The following is a 15,768-nucleotide window of genomic DNA, read 5'->3' as shown; positions in this document are numbered from 1 at the left end:
GTACATACCACAGATCTAGAATGTAAGCATCCTTAGCTGTGATTGGTAACTACCAAAATCCAGAGACGTTGATACGTAGGTAGAGATACCTAATACCTACTCGTTCCTACCTACTTAAAAAACATTATGCCTGCATTCATCACAAATGAGAGAAATCTAACGCCGTTTGGCGTGTTTTGCCTTGATGGTATACGATTTTACTGAGGATGGTAGTTTCCGCTGGCGATTGTAGGAACGTGTCGGAATTTAAACTACATATTAATTATTCTCAATAATAATTGGAGTGTAAAGATACCTCTTTGTGGTCCTACTATAAAATTAATTATCAGGAAATATACGTAAGTTTTTTATTTTAACAATATTTCAAGGCAAAATATAATAATGAAAAATTCAATATACAACAGGCAAAGCTAAAATTTGCTTTATGGCTCCAGCCAGTGTGTATCAGGAATACCTAATTAAAAAACGATTTAGCTCAAAAATGGATAACGCACAAAGTTAACGTTTTTTCATCCGACGATGTAGCGCCACCTAGCGTATTAATTTTGCATCGCTTAAGTTAGTTATTCACCCAAAAGATGGTGGTATAACTGTTATATCAGCGCCATCTAAACATCCAGCTTTCATTTATTATGAAGTTCTGTATTATATACACATCAACCTTCAAGTTAAAACAGTAAATAAAACCGAGATGGCGCTGATGCCATGTAAATTTAAAGAACACTAAATTGACGTTGACATTTATGTTAACAAAATGAGTGTCTGGGTAATCCACTAGGTGTCGCTATTACCCAATACCATCTTAATACTTTTGAAATTTACATTACATATTTAAAAACTTTATTTAGAGCAGTATTATCTATAATATGCTTAAAAAATACTAAGCACTGTATCAATTGATAAATTATACGAAGTGCTATTAACACAAACCCAGCAATTCATTGACGTTGCCCGCATACGTAATGCGTTTCGTTCATATTTCGTTAGCAGCGAACGGAACGCAGTGTCCGTCGTATAGATCGCTGGCTGGCTGTCTGGCTGAAAATAGTGAACGAAGTATGAGTTTTCGAATATGTTCGATTAAAAAGTGAAGTGAATTAGTGAGTGACTGTCATCCAGCAAGATGGTTGATGACGTGAATATTGCGGAAACCGCTGAAAGTAAAGGTATCAGTGCAATAAAAGTTAAAACGTGCTGTTATGTGTAATAAGTGTTTAAATACCGTCTAACCCTAAACCGTGTCGTGGCCCCACGTCGTGGGTCTGTGCACCGCTTTCGAGAATGTCCGCAGTGGTTCGCCCGTCGCAAGTGTTATGTTTTGTTTTTATCTTTATTAGGCGTCTTTTTTAGCGTCGTGGTATGTTCTATTATTAGCTAAATGCGTGCCAGACAGTTACAAGTGCGCAGGAATGTGCTAAAAATGAGTACTAATGTCATTCCATGCAATATTCATGGTCTGAACCTAAATTTTGGCCAATTCCATCGCTAAAATACCGTTATTTCTTTTTTTTTTGTAGTCTAGAGAGCTATTTCGTGACCAAGTTGCCTTATGTAATGTATATTTAATCATTTGTTGACCTTATGATGCTATACTTGAGTCATATGCACCATATGATTGTTCTGACATTTCTGTATTTAAGGCAACATTAGATGTCAAGTTGATGAATTTTGCATTTATATCTACATACTTTCTCCACAATTTATACCAAATCTACCCAATTTTAGGCAAAACAAATAACTGTTATAAATTGGATTTATCGCTGGAGTAATAATGATAAGCATTAGCCCCTTATTACTCCAATATATTAGTTTTTTGATAACTGGATAAACAAAGGATAATATCATGTTAAAGACTACTTGTCTATCACAACCCCTGTCATTTACACATTTGAATTATATATTCTGGTTAACCAATTTTGTCAGTAGCAGTGGAATAAAATAATTCCCACTTCTCATTGTTTGGGATGATAATTGTAGTTCCAAAATATCAAACTCAATGTGCTACCTGAAGATGTTGTTTTTTTTTTCGGTGAGACCAACTGAGATCATTATTGTTTTACAAATTTTATATCTTAAAATATATGGTTAGTACTATACACTATAACGGGAATGTCAATAAATAAAATGTAACTGTACTGTAAAATGATAATTAAGAAATAAAAAATAACTGAATTGAAATTGGAAAGAAGTGAAATTAAATCAAACAAAATACGATAAAATATGGCAGAGATATTGAAATTGTGACATTACTGTGAGTACCTCCCCATTTAATTGTACAGGTGGGACATAGCATGGGCATTTGTTTCTAACCCTAAAGACCATACATTCACTCTTTATAATGTTATACTTTAAACCGTGACTATTAGCATACTGCTCACAGACACCTATCAGTTTAGTGAGCCCACAGGGAGAAGCACTCAGCAGAATGTTGAAATTTCGCATAAAAACCTCTGAAAGTATCTATTCTTTATATAGTCTCATTGATTAACAATACAGAAATTAACTATTATTTTTTTTTATTCCACTGTACTATATAGTGACAAGTGATTCTTGCCAAACTTTATCTATTAATCCACATTCAGGTCCAAGTTAATAACCTTGTTTTGTTATAAACTAAGTAAGAAATAAGGATTTTAAGAGCTTTTGAACAATTTCCTTTCATTAATTAGGATAAATTTTCCAAGCCATTGCATAGTATTTTTAGTCAAAAGGTAACCTTCTTATCAGATGTATGGTCAAGGAATTTAATTTGGGTACCATTACATATCACAGTGACAATAATATGAGAATGCTAGTGACTTTCATATTGATTGTCACTGTGACAACTGACAAGGTAAAAATGGTACTGAAATTAATTATTAAATTCTTTAACTGCACAGTGTGCTGAAAAATTGCATTGCCACACTATGATGGATTCATTCATAAAGTGGTCTTGCAATTTTGCATTTGCATGTAGATTCTTGCAGGTACTGTTTTTTAATATTAAAATGTCTAGTGCATAGCATGATAATTCCACCATCCTTATCTTGGAGTGTTTGTATTGGATTAATAACCTGCTATCAGGCTGATAATGGCCACTTCTACCTCGAACAATGTCTGAAACAACACCATGCAAATTGCACATGATAATTTGCATTCCTGTTTATTTTGTTTTATAAAAATCTTTATGCAATTACTACAAGGGCTTCTTTCTTGGCCTTTTATTCACATTATGTTATGATCTGTTATAAAACAAAATAAAATAGAAAAGCCTTTATTTCCAAATTTCCCATTACAAGTTTTTGCATATTGGTTAGTAAGTTTCTTATAGTTAGTAGTTCTACTAACTATAAGACGGCAACTCAGCAACAGAGTGGTCAAAGCGTGGAACAAACTACCGGATGATGTGGTCTCAGCACTGAATGTCAATCAGTTTAAGAACAGACTAGACAAATACTTAACTAGCGCAAAGAATTCATTTTAAGTGAAGATCACTCAGATAAATAAAAAATAATTCTAATAATAACTATAAGATCTGTTATAACAGACTACTAAAACTACTTTTAATTAATTTACAAAGTCTATGGCTGTTCCTATACCTGTTTATATAAGTAATTAAATATAGTGTTTATTGAAAGCTATAAGGCCTGTGCTGCAGACCTCAGGCTAAGTGAGGTTGTAGGTTCAATCCCTGGCTTGTACTGAATTCTAAATAGTTTCTTGAAACTTATAAATCAAATATAATTCAATCCTATTTGCCAGTTGCTCCTTGGTAAAGGTAAAACCTTGTGTGTAGAAACTAAATTAATTAATTGTAAGGGCTAGTTTTTGTCTGAGTTGGAAGTTCAGATGACAGCCGCTTCTGTAAAATGTAGTGTTTGCAGTGTATCGGCGTTAGGTGAGGTCCTGCAGACCCAGCGTCTATGCAATTGGCAGAGTTCTAAAATGAGACAGATGATGCTATGGAATAGAATAGGTGCCCACTCATTCATTTCCCAAGAAACTTGTAGCCACATTAGTACAGCTACATTGATTCTTGGTTAGATCTCAGGCTTAATTTGAGGACACTATTAATATGGGCAATATCAAAGGCCAAGGGGCTATAAGCTTATCATTTTACAGTTTAAAACAGGTTATTGATGATTAATTGAATTTATAATTGTTGATAACAGTATAAAAATATTACTTACATAGTATGATTATCAAAATTATATTATGTACCTGTTATCAAATATGTTGTTTCTGTAGAAAATAAAAGATATGACATGTGACAATATTTATTAAAATCTCTTATATTTCAAATGTTCATTTCATGATTTAACTAATTGGAAATCTTAGCCCATCAGCCATTCTTGAGTGTTGACTATTGACATTCTATGCATAATTGATAAGTGATGTCATGACTCACTGACTGAATGGACATGTCATCTAAATATACACTGTTAGTATAAACAGTACAAAAGCATTTCACTGTGCTAGAAAGTACCTACTTTGCCTAATTAGTAATATCATGCTTTCATGACAAAATGCAGCACAGATAATGATTTTGGTCAATAAATTGGTTCTTGGATACAGAAAAACTGCATTCTATACAATAGATAGGTAGGTACTGTGAAGGTTGGAAAAGGGTTTATCCAAGGAGTCGGGGGTAAGGTTGTTTTCCCATCGTTTTTCCCTTATCACAAGCCGAGGCGACAATCTCGTGGTAGATAACTGGCAACGATTATTTGAATTCAGAACTATCGCCCTGCTGAAGGAATAAAGATCTGCAGGCGATTGATTCTGAAAGCGGCAAGCATTAATGGTAGTCGATATTTATGTTATTATTGTTGGAAGAAAAAATATTATTACTTACAGATTATCAGAAATCTACCTCGATCGTTTACATTCCCCATCTCAGATAGACCGTATCCCTTTACAGTACCTACACAAGTAAACGGTTGAGAAAAACAAACGCAAAATATGCACCTAACTATTTACAAATGAATTTGTTATTTTGAAAAGTATATTTCATAACATAACTATAAGATGATGATCATTATATTAATTATTGTAGTCTGACTCAACTTTATTAAATAATCGAATTCAAAATCAATAAAACCATGTTACGGCCAAACCCAATAAAAGGTTGACATATTAAAATTGAATCATAAACACGGGTCTTTGGTAATATAATCAAATCAGCATATTATCAATGGTTAGATAGTGAGTGACCTTGACTTAACTAAAACTAATTTTGAACTTTATTCTCAAAGAAAAAAAGTGGATATTTCCATATCGTTATGGCTGTCGTTGCTGATCAAAACTACACTCTTAGCTCAGGTGTTAGACTTGTGAAATCTTGTAGGTGTTTTGGTATTTCGGATGTAACCTTATGTGAAACCTACATGTTCGGATTTGGGTATTTGCTTAGTAAACTCGACACGACATTTCATAGATAGGTATGCTGCATATCCACCTACTCATAGCATAATTGATGACGTCTGTGGCGTATGGTCTATGGTTATTTCAATGTTCGGTATATTTTTGTCGGACCGGTAGCGGTTGACAAAGCAGGTGAATAACCCTGATTAGTCAGTGCTTCCTTGACAGTTTCCTTTATGGTTTAGCTAGGGTGGTTGTAAGTTGTAAGGATATGTATTGTAGGAATAGGTAGATAGGAAATCTAGCTATTAGGGTGGATCATTCAATGTATGAAAAAAAAAATTTTTGCTTATGTCCTTTTCGGCTGCTATGCAAAAGTTGTTACACCTACCTAACATTCATAATATAAAATATCAAAGAGTTACATTCATATTTAGTACTGCCCCAAGCTAACGGAACTTTTACAAAATAGTCTTATTTGGCGTGATTTCTGTTACCCACTATTTAATACGATTCGATTATTTTACCATCGAATGTTGATAAATCGGTCAATTATACCGTGGTGTACCACTACAAATCCCCCCTACCCCCCCTCCCCACCTCACACCTACGCGGGGTTGCGTAGTAAACGGCTCCTTAAGCCAGTTCAGGGTAGATGAAAACATTACATGATCAAATAATGTAGGTTAAAGTCAGGTCGTTCAGTGACAGATCCAGGCGGTTTTGTATTTGGCTGGTTAACCAATAAATGTTATAACTACCCGAAAATGGACAAATTGTTTGCTTACTTCTATTTAAATACCTAAAGATACAGAGTATAGTAACTATTGTTCAGAGTGTTCGATTTGGTCTTTACGTTTGAGCATAACGAGTGCGGCCTCTATTGCGATGGACGCAAAAACAAAACCTTATTATACGAAGACTCAAGAAGGTCGTGTTAGAAGAACACATAAGTTTGCTGTAAGAACCCGGCTCTGAATACATGGGTCACCTAGCTTTGCAAAGCGGAAAAGCTCTACACGTAAGCAATAAACTGCATGAGTTCTTGGTCCAGAAAGAAATTAACTGCGGTAAACTTATTGTAATTGGTTGTGAAAGGACTGCAGTAAACGCCGGACACAAAGGTGGTATTGTAAGATGCCTTGAGTTAAAACTGGGAAGTCCGTTGTAATGGTTTATTTGCCAACTACACGCAAACTTAATTTGTGTCATTTATTAAATTTGAAACCATTGATGACACTACGACTGGACCTCGCAGCGTTTCAGGCGATATAGGGAAAGCGTTGAAAGATTGTGAGACACTTCTACTGAAGCCCTTTCAGGCAATGGAGTGTACTCTGCCTGTAATTACAAATAAAAGTGATTTGAGTACGGATCAGCTTTATTTGTTTCAGTTCAAACCCGGGCAAAATAGTACATTCAAGAGCTTACAATAGGAAACCGGATTCTGCGGTATATTTCTACGCCTGCACCGACAGAAAATTTAGTATTATTAGTAAATTTTGTAATTAAATTCTATGCCCCTATGTGGTTTTCGATTAAAACTGAACCACTTTGCATTCACGGAGCCAAACATTTACATAAAACCATTATGCTATCGCGATACCTTCCCCAGCACATGAGAGTCAACGTGGACCGTGTTATCCATATTCAACGGTATGGCTATTTTGGGCACCCCAAAAATATTTTATTGGTCATGTTAGCTGATGAAAGAGAGCAAGTGAGAGTTTAAACTTTACAAAGTATTGTAAAAGCACGAGAATCGGTCACAACATCTCCGCGAGTTTTCGTGCTGCCAAAACTTAATTTAGAAGCTGAAAACTACACGGAAAACTATACAAATTGGAACCAAGTTACTTTGACAGAACCATCACTAACCAAAAATTAAAGCAAAGATTTGATTCTTGACTGTATTTAAAACCCACTGTTAGTCGAAACGCAGATTATACCTCGTATAAAAAAATATCGCTACCACACTCAAGCCACAGAAAGGTGCGTTAAAATAGTCACTGAGGCAGCTGCAGCAGTTTGTGGCCCATTCAGAAGGCATGGATTCATCAAAACGAGGTTGAAATCTCGAAAAATTATTCCATTTCTCAACTCCAAAAAAGATTTTAAATTACAGTGAAAAACCTACAATTAACGTTTTTTCATGATTGTTTTTTTTTTTATATGGACTACTAAGTATGAGCTTTATTTTCATTCCATATTGTTTTTGTAATCCTTAATAACGATTAGAGTATAATATACAGTGATTTCCTGCTTTTTATTTACCCACAAGTTCAGTTAACAGGTGGCGGTTTATGGATTTTTTTAGAAAACTTTAACAGCTCTGGGGCAGTATAAAACATTGGAATAAATTAAAAATTTTTACTCAGCTGATATAATGTTAGTGGGTAACAAGTTTCTTGTGGTAGCCAAAATCAAAATTCAAAAAAAAAAAATTTTGATCCACCCTACTAGCTATTTCTCGTCTTTCTAAACCTGTGTAGGTATATATGTAGATATATTAATTTATTTGCACAATATTGATTGTGTGCAAAGTGAATTTTAATCTACCTACATAAATAGCATAGTAGTAGCATTATTGTGTACTTTTATTATGTAAGTACCTATGTTTAAACTTTTTGAATTATTATTATAAAAGCAATGAGTTGGTCTTTCAAATGTCACATTGAATTAACTGATTTTAAACTTTATTTAATTTAATAAGAAAACAACTGGACACTTCCATATCCCAAATTAGCCGTTTTATTTACATATTTACACAATACAAAAACGATCTACAATGTTATTTTATGGTGGACTTATCGCCTTAAGGCATACTCTACCGGTCAATAAGGGTCTCAAAGCAAGTATACTATATACTTAGTTGCCATATGCGTGAGCCCGTGAGGCAAGAGAACATACACACTCCGACGAAATCAAAGACACGTTTTTACATTCCTGATATCCAGTGATCGGTTTTTTGGATTCGACATGGGGTGAACGACCTCAATCATTATGTTAGTATGGATATGCCCCGGGAATCCGGGCTTTATGTTGTAAGAAAAGGCAAAAAAATACAATGTGTTTATTTTATTACACTTTAAAACATCTAATTAGCTGATAGACGAGTACTTACTCACCGTTATTTTGTCTAAATCGAACAAATGAGCACAAGTGTTTACACTGACAGCTCATTTGCTGCCTCCAAAGCGGCACATTTTGTACCGTTTGGATAAAAGTTCGGCGAGTAACTACGCGTGTCTATCAGCTAATATATGGTTACTACGGGTTAATTGTTTGAATAAATTAATTCGTTATCAAAAAGTCAATTACACTTCTTTCAACTGAGAGGTAGTTTTAGAAAAACAATGTCCACAATGTCAAATGGTTTTATTGCTCACCAAAAATAATTAGAACTGAAATCCAGAGAAAATAATGAAATGTCAATGTCAAGATCCTGAAGTATTTTTTCCATCATGACAGATATATAAGCTAATACTTTGTGGAGGTTTTAATATATTTTACTTTAAATAAAATGTTGAGATTAGAAAAAGAATAAAAGTTTTTGTCTCAACTGGTTGCCATGTGAGAGTAAAATATTCCGTAGAGATAATTTAAATTGTTTTATTTTTGTACGGTTTGTTCGGTATCGCGGGAAACTGTCGTATCTATATTAACTTTTCTACTTGATATCCCGCGAGGGAGAATCCAAATAACCGATCACTGCTGATATCATACCAAAAATAATCTCTACGTTATTTAGTCGGGTTCATTATTGCCCACCAAGCATTGGTGGGTAAAATAACAACACGTCTAGCGATGAGACTATGACAAGGACACATGATAATAACGCTTTCTATGCCGCTCTTATTAAACGTTTCATCAGACCATCTCGTTCGGTCTTCTCCCTCCCCCTTGTCGCCTCTATAGCATTGTTGCTTTGAGATAAGCATTTTTAGGGTTCCGTACCCAAAGGGTCAAACGGGACCCTATTACTGAGACTCCGCTGTCCGTCCGTCCGTCCGTCTGTCACCAGGCTGTATCTCATGAACCGTGATAGTTAGCTAGTTGAAATTTCTACAGATTATGTATTTCTGTTGCCGCTATAACAACAAATACTAAAAACAGAATAAAATAAATATTTATTTCCAATCTCGAGGTTCTCATCCACTCACAGAAGTTAAGCAACGTCGGGCGGGGTCAGTACTTGGATGGGAGACCGTTTTTATAGATAATGGTACGGAACCCATCCGGTGCGAGTCCGACTCGCACTTGGCCGGTTTATTTTTATTTTCGAGCGGCTGCCTTTTGAGTCAACTAGGACGCATTATTTAATTACTGACCGAAAACAAATTTACCTTCCGTAATAGGATAACGACCCCTTAAGTCTCTTTAATACGTGCTACAACAATCAAGCATTTGAATATTCGTATTTATATTTTCATACGTAGTTTTTTCAGCCCTTTTCGTACCTCGCCTACCTCTACTCTATCGACCAATATATCCAACATAGAACGTAGATCTCTTTACGACATCTAGCCCGATATCGCTATCTACTGATAAGCGAGATGTCGGAATGTGGAGAGCTATCGATCAGGTCAATAATGTTTACATTGGTACCTCAATGTGTAGATAACTAAGTAATATCAAAAGCATTACACTAGTAACTATAAAATATAAACCCTAGTCAAATTTCTCTTTTTATAGTACGTCAGTGGCAAACAAACATACGGCCCGCCTGGTGGTAAGCAGTCTCCGAAGCCTATGGACGCCTGCACCTCCAGAGGAGTTACATGCGCGTTGTCGGGCCTAATACTCCGCACCCTTGTTGAGCTCTGGCAACCTTACTCACCGGCAGGAACACAACACTATGTACTCATAGGGGGTCCCTACTGGGTCTAGTGTTATTTGGCTGCGGTTTTATATTATTTACATCTTATATGAAGTTGAGCGCGAACAGTCAGTGCGGAGAGATACGCAAATCACGATTATCTGCGTATGACCTATGGTACCTAATTATAATAATTAATGAGATAACGTACATTTTTTTATAGAAATCGTAATTTCGCATTACGTGCCAGAAATCGCATCATACTTAATCATAATTTAAGAATCATATTTGATATAATAACTCAATTTTATATTCATCTGTTTCTTTGCTATGTTCAGATAATGATCTCAGAATACCGAGTTGACTCACTGACCGTTGACACACCTACGCACAAACACCTTAACAGACTGCATTACCAAGATTATTTTATTAAATACATATCTACCATAAGTGCCACGATCAATCCTGTAACGTCATATCGGGATTGTCCTTAGTTTTAGGCATTACTTGAGATATTCCGAATCTGATCGTTTACACAAATTTAAATGGTACCTACTAGGTATTTTGTCTATGGTATGTAATCTAAACCATCAGGCTATGATGACCCAGCGAACTATGGGGATGAAATGCGGAGGGATGATGGGATGAAATTCATCTTACAAGACTTTTCTTGTTATTATTTATGAATAAGTATAGTGTAGAAATGATGCAAGATACTGAATAAAATGATATGCTGCATCTACTCCAAGGAAGTAATTCATAGTTATTTTCACCACACCAACTGGAAGGCTCTCTTGATTGTTCACTGAACTGAACTGATGAGAAAGTTGCATTTTATCCACATGTGGGACAAAGTAAACTGATGCAAATATTGAGTTGTTTCCTTGTGTTGGCTGGTAGAATTGACATTTAAATGATGATTTTGGATGATAAATATTTAATGGCGTTCATTTGGATTTTATTTAAATTGATTTTGTTCGATTTGATGCAGTTAATATTTTCCTCGGCTTGGTGTGGTGGACATTTTTATGTTTCACTCGGGGAAAAATTGGTTTGACCCTCGTGCCTTGAAACCCTCGCAACGCTCAAGATTCCACTTTTAGACCCACTCGCTACTCTCGTGGTTAAATTTTGGAATCTTTCGCTTGCTTGGGTATCAAAATGTCTTTAACCTTCGAGGCACGAAGGTTAAACACATTTTGCCATCGAGTGAAATACAAAAAATTTCACCACACTAACACGAGGAAAATTCTAACTGTAAAATATCAAACAGAATTAAATCCAAATGACTTTTAAATGATAATTTTGAATAAGATTTATTATTCAAAATAATCATTTAAAAGTCAATTCTACCAGCTAATATAAGGAAGCAACTCAAAATTTTCATCAGATTACTTTTCCACACATTGTGGATAAAATGCAACTTGCTCATCCGTTTTTGAACAATCAAGAGAGCCTTTACCAGCTGGTGTGGTGAAATAGTACATTTAAATGCAAGTGTGCAAAATGTGTGTAAATTTACAAGTCCCGAGATGTCTTTTATGAGCCGCAAGTAAATAATGACACTTGCACACGTACATTGAACAACGTTTTTTAATACATTTGCGAAAAAAGAACAATACCTAAAATAAATATTGGTTATACTCACGGTATTACACTTACAGACCTTACAGTTATGAATTTTCCCTTGAATTTGAATGATATTGTTAATTCAGCACTATTCACTACGTTCAGCGATGATTTACATTTCAAAAATGAATCACAAAAACGCATTTCATACAAAAACACTCTTACAGTTGCAATTTAAGTTGAATTATTTTGATACACCTAAATTTTTGCGGGCGCCGGTTTTACTTTTTCATTTTTTCTGTTAACGACAGCCACTGGCAATGATGAAATGTCGTAATTTATAACATTTTATTTATACACCGTGTTTTTTTATTTCCGTTAATTTCAAGGGTGCATCCCTGAGATTAAATTCAGTAACTTTCTCAAAGACACCAGTATTCTAATTAACTCCATTTCGGAGATAATCAATAATTATTTTTTATCTTATAAGGCCCTTACGAGCGTGTACACTAGCCTTAGGGCCTGTTTACATATTGATTAGTGCGAGTTCATACATTTCCTACTAAACGTAAGTACTATCTCGGACGATCGATGTTCGAAATGTCACAGTTGATATGTCACAGTTTTCAATTGTTTAGTTGAGTTTAATGTAATGCCCGTGTTACAACGCTGTATGCGACAATTAATTATACTTTAAAAAAATTAACAATGCCATTTAGTTTCCTTAAACGTACTTACCGATACCCCGAAGTTAACGGAATTCAATAAAAACACGGTGTATAATAATCCATACGGTAAACACCAAAGAGTTTGGATACCTAAAAACTTTATATATTTTATTATTTCGCCGTCACACGTTTAATTTATATCGTGTTAAAAATATTTTATATCGTGTAATTATATTACACCCAATATAATTACACGATATAAAATATTTTTAACACGATATAAATATATCGAAGCCACGATATAGATATATAGTGGCTTTGGTGTTTACCGTATGGATTACGGTCAGAAATAAATTTAAAAAGTTGAAAAATTAAAAAGTTATGGCTCACGGCAGTTTAAATTCGGGTAATAGCTATAATAATCTTAAAATAAATAATTACTACAATACAATAGATATGTATAGTCTCTATGGTTAAAAATACATTAAATCTGGAGATGTAAAAGGTCCCCAATGTCAGAGTACTAATACGAATAAGATTTGGAGGTGTAAAGTCTCTCCAAGTGGCAAAATAAAATTTATACTAAATAAATAAATCGTGTCTGGACTGTAAAGCTAGCAGTCTCATAAACTAATGCTACAGAATACATAACTAGTATGCACCAAGTCAAGAATATTATAAAATATTACAGAGACGTATAGTCTCCACGGTTAATACATTAAGTTTGGAGATGTATAAGGTCCCCACGGTCTGAGAAAGCAATAATAAATACTATTTTTTATTCTGTTCTGCAACTATACATTCAATAAATTCATAAATTGTAATTTAAACTACAGTAAATCCGAAATCTTAGCTCACGAATAAAATATTTTTCTTTATAGTTCCCCGCCCGTTGTCATAAGTGTCATAAGCTCATAACAAACACGCATATGTAAATCAACACGATATGTTTGTTCTAGAAATCTAGACATTTTTTAATTTTCTTAACTGGCATCATATGTTAATTAGGTACAAAACCCTTGTATACCGGAACACGGATCCGCGTACGAAGAAATTATTAGAAAAAAATATCCCGGCACATGAGAAGTGAAGTAAGTCAGTCAAGATTTGTTGGCATAAAAAGTCGGGATCTTGCCTTCATGTAGAAATATGTTAACCTCTTTAACGGCATAGTGGCTATTCGTCAAATACTGCAACAATCATAATATATATTGTTACTATAGATTGTTACTTTACATCTCATTTCTTACCAAGTAAATACGCCTACCTACTGAATTTACTAATAACAAAACGTTGGTATTTAAATCGCCGCTATCAATCAACTCTGAAAGTACCAAAACAGCTGTTCTTTTATCCCCGCATGATTAAACATGCCAATGGTCTCCTACCGAGAGCTTACATTATCGGTCTCCTAGTTGACTGTATTGTAAACCTTACCGTAAGAACGATAAGATTTACTTAACAGTTACGCTAGGATTGATATACGAGCGTGACAAGCAATTGATTTGACATTCATCAGGTTAAATTTGTGTGATAGCTCCAAGGTTAACTAAGTAAGAGAAAAAGGTGGAGTATCGTCACGTATCATTTTTTGAAAGAAAATACCTGTCCTATCGAAATATCGAACAAATTAGGTAAGTTTTTTTTTATATGCGTTACTAATATATAATATATGTTCAATTGACGTAAAAGTGGTTATCTCCAGCCTAAACAAGCCATAGGTGTCACTGATTAGGTAAACTGTGTTTAATAAATGTGTAGTTGATGTTCAAGCGTTACATTAATTTTTATAACGTAATTAATGTCGGGTCGTAATAATTGACGACCGGTTTGGCCTAGTGGGTAGTGACCCTGCCTACGAAGCTGATGGCTGATGGTCCCGGGTTCAAATCCTGGTAAGGGCATTTATTCGTGTGACGAGCATGGATACTTGTTCCTGAGTCATGGGTGTTTTCTATGTATTTGAGTATTTATATATTATATATATCGTTGTCTAAGTACCCTCAACACAAGCCTTATTGAGCTTACTGTGGGACTTAGTCAATTTGTGTAATAATGTCCTATAATATTTATTATTAATTTATTATTTTAATGAACACGCGAGATAAAATTTTATTTATTGTTACAACATGAATTTATAAATAAATAAATTTAATAAATAGATACAATCTTTAACGTTAATATTAATATCACATCTACATGAAACTAGATTTTTTATTAGCGGAACCAAACTCCTTTATTCTGTTATTGATACCAAGCAATTTGTAAAATATATTCGATTTTTCATAAATTGGACCAAAATCATAAAAAAACTCAATGAATTAAAAAAAACACACACACAAGATTAACATACTGCTTTTCAGCGTTTAGCGCTATTACGTAGGTGTACGTACGTTAAATTAAATGTGCTATACTTCCGAATAAATTAGAATAACCTTCTATTAAAAGGCTTCGGTCCAATTGTTTTAACTCCGACAGAATTGGGATTTTCAGAAATATTTTTCACATGAGAGAATTTGCTAAACTCGCTTTGTTCTCGTCGATTGGAATTAAAATGGGTCAATAAGTTCATTTTATATGTACCTAATTAAAAATATAATAATTTATTTTAAATTAGGTGTGCAGGGTGTAACAGAGACGTGATCATAATAATTACAAAACCTGACATATTTTAAGAAAAAGAAACCGGATTCCGTAGTTATCCGTCTGTCACATCACAATAGACCTTGGATGGGTGCTGTTAGTAAATATCTTATACAGTCACCTGCAGAGAAAAGTGACCCCTCCTGCATTTACATTACAAGCAAAAGAGAGTACTTCCACAGCGCTCTGTACGTATTTTTACTAATGAAGGGAAGACTTCGATAGCTCAAAAAAGGAAAGGAAAGGACACTACCTATTTCTATTTTGGAATGAAATGTAATTATAAAATATGCAGTTATGACTTTTGAAACTTTCCCTTGGACATTATACATACATATTTGCTATAAGGTTCGTATATTATTTGCTATAATATAAAGCGGAATATTGTCATTTTTAGGGTTCCGTACCCAAAGGGTCAAACGGGACCCTATTACTGAGACTTCGCTGTCCGTCCGTCCGTTGAAATTTTCACAGATGATGTATTTCTGTTGCCGCTATAACAACAAATACTAAAAACAGAATAAAATAAATATTTAAGGGGGGCTCCCATACAACAAACATATTTTTTTTGCCGTTTTTATAATAATGGTACGGAACCCTTCGTGCGCGAGTCCGACTCGCACTTGCCCGCTTTTTTACCGAGCTAACGGTCTAATACCCTGTCTCCTACGAACATGTAACTAGAGCCAGGGGTAATCACTGAGACAGCGATAACGGTTCCATAGT

The 15,768-nt window shown here is 34.5% G+C and overlaps 1 protein-coding gene across 1 annotated transcript in view; it reads left to right on the top strand.

The window, feature by feature from the left end:
• The first annotated feature begins 991 nt into the window (after positions 1 to 991).
• The window catches only part of LOC133530336 (calponin homology domain-containing protein DDB_G0272472), a 61,900-nt gene continuing 47,123 nt past the window's right edge, over positions 992 to 15,768 (top strand). The window contains exon 1 of the mRNA XM_061868248.1: positions 992 to 1,166. Coding sequence (XP_061724232.1) covers positions 1,124 to 1,166 — 43 coding nt within the window. The 5' untranslated portion in view covers positions 992 to 1,123. The remainder of the gene's footprint in view (positions 1,167 to 15,768) is intronic.

This window comes from Cydia pomonella, chromosome 2 (genome assembly GCF_033807575.1).
Source record: "Cydia pomonella isolate Wapato2018A chromosome 2, ilCydPomo1, whole genome shotgun sequence".
Taxonomy (NCBI): Eukaryota; Metazoa; Arthropoda; class Insecta; order Lepidoptera; family Tortricidae; genus Cydia; species Cydia pomonella.
This window is presented reverse-complemented; position numbering and strand designations above follow the sequence as displayed.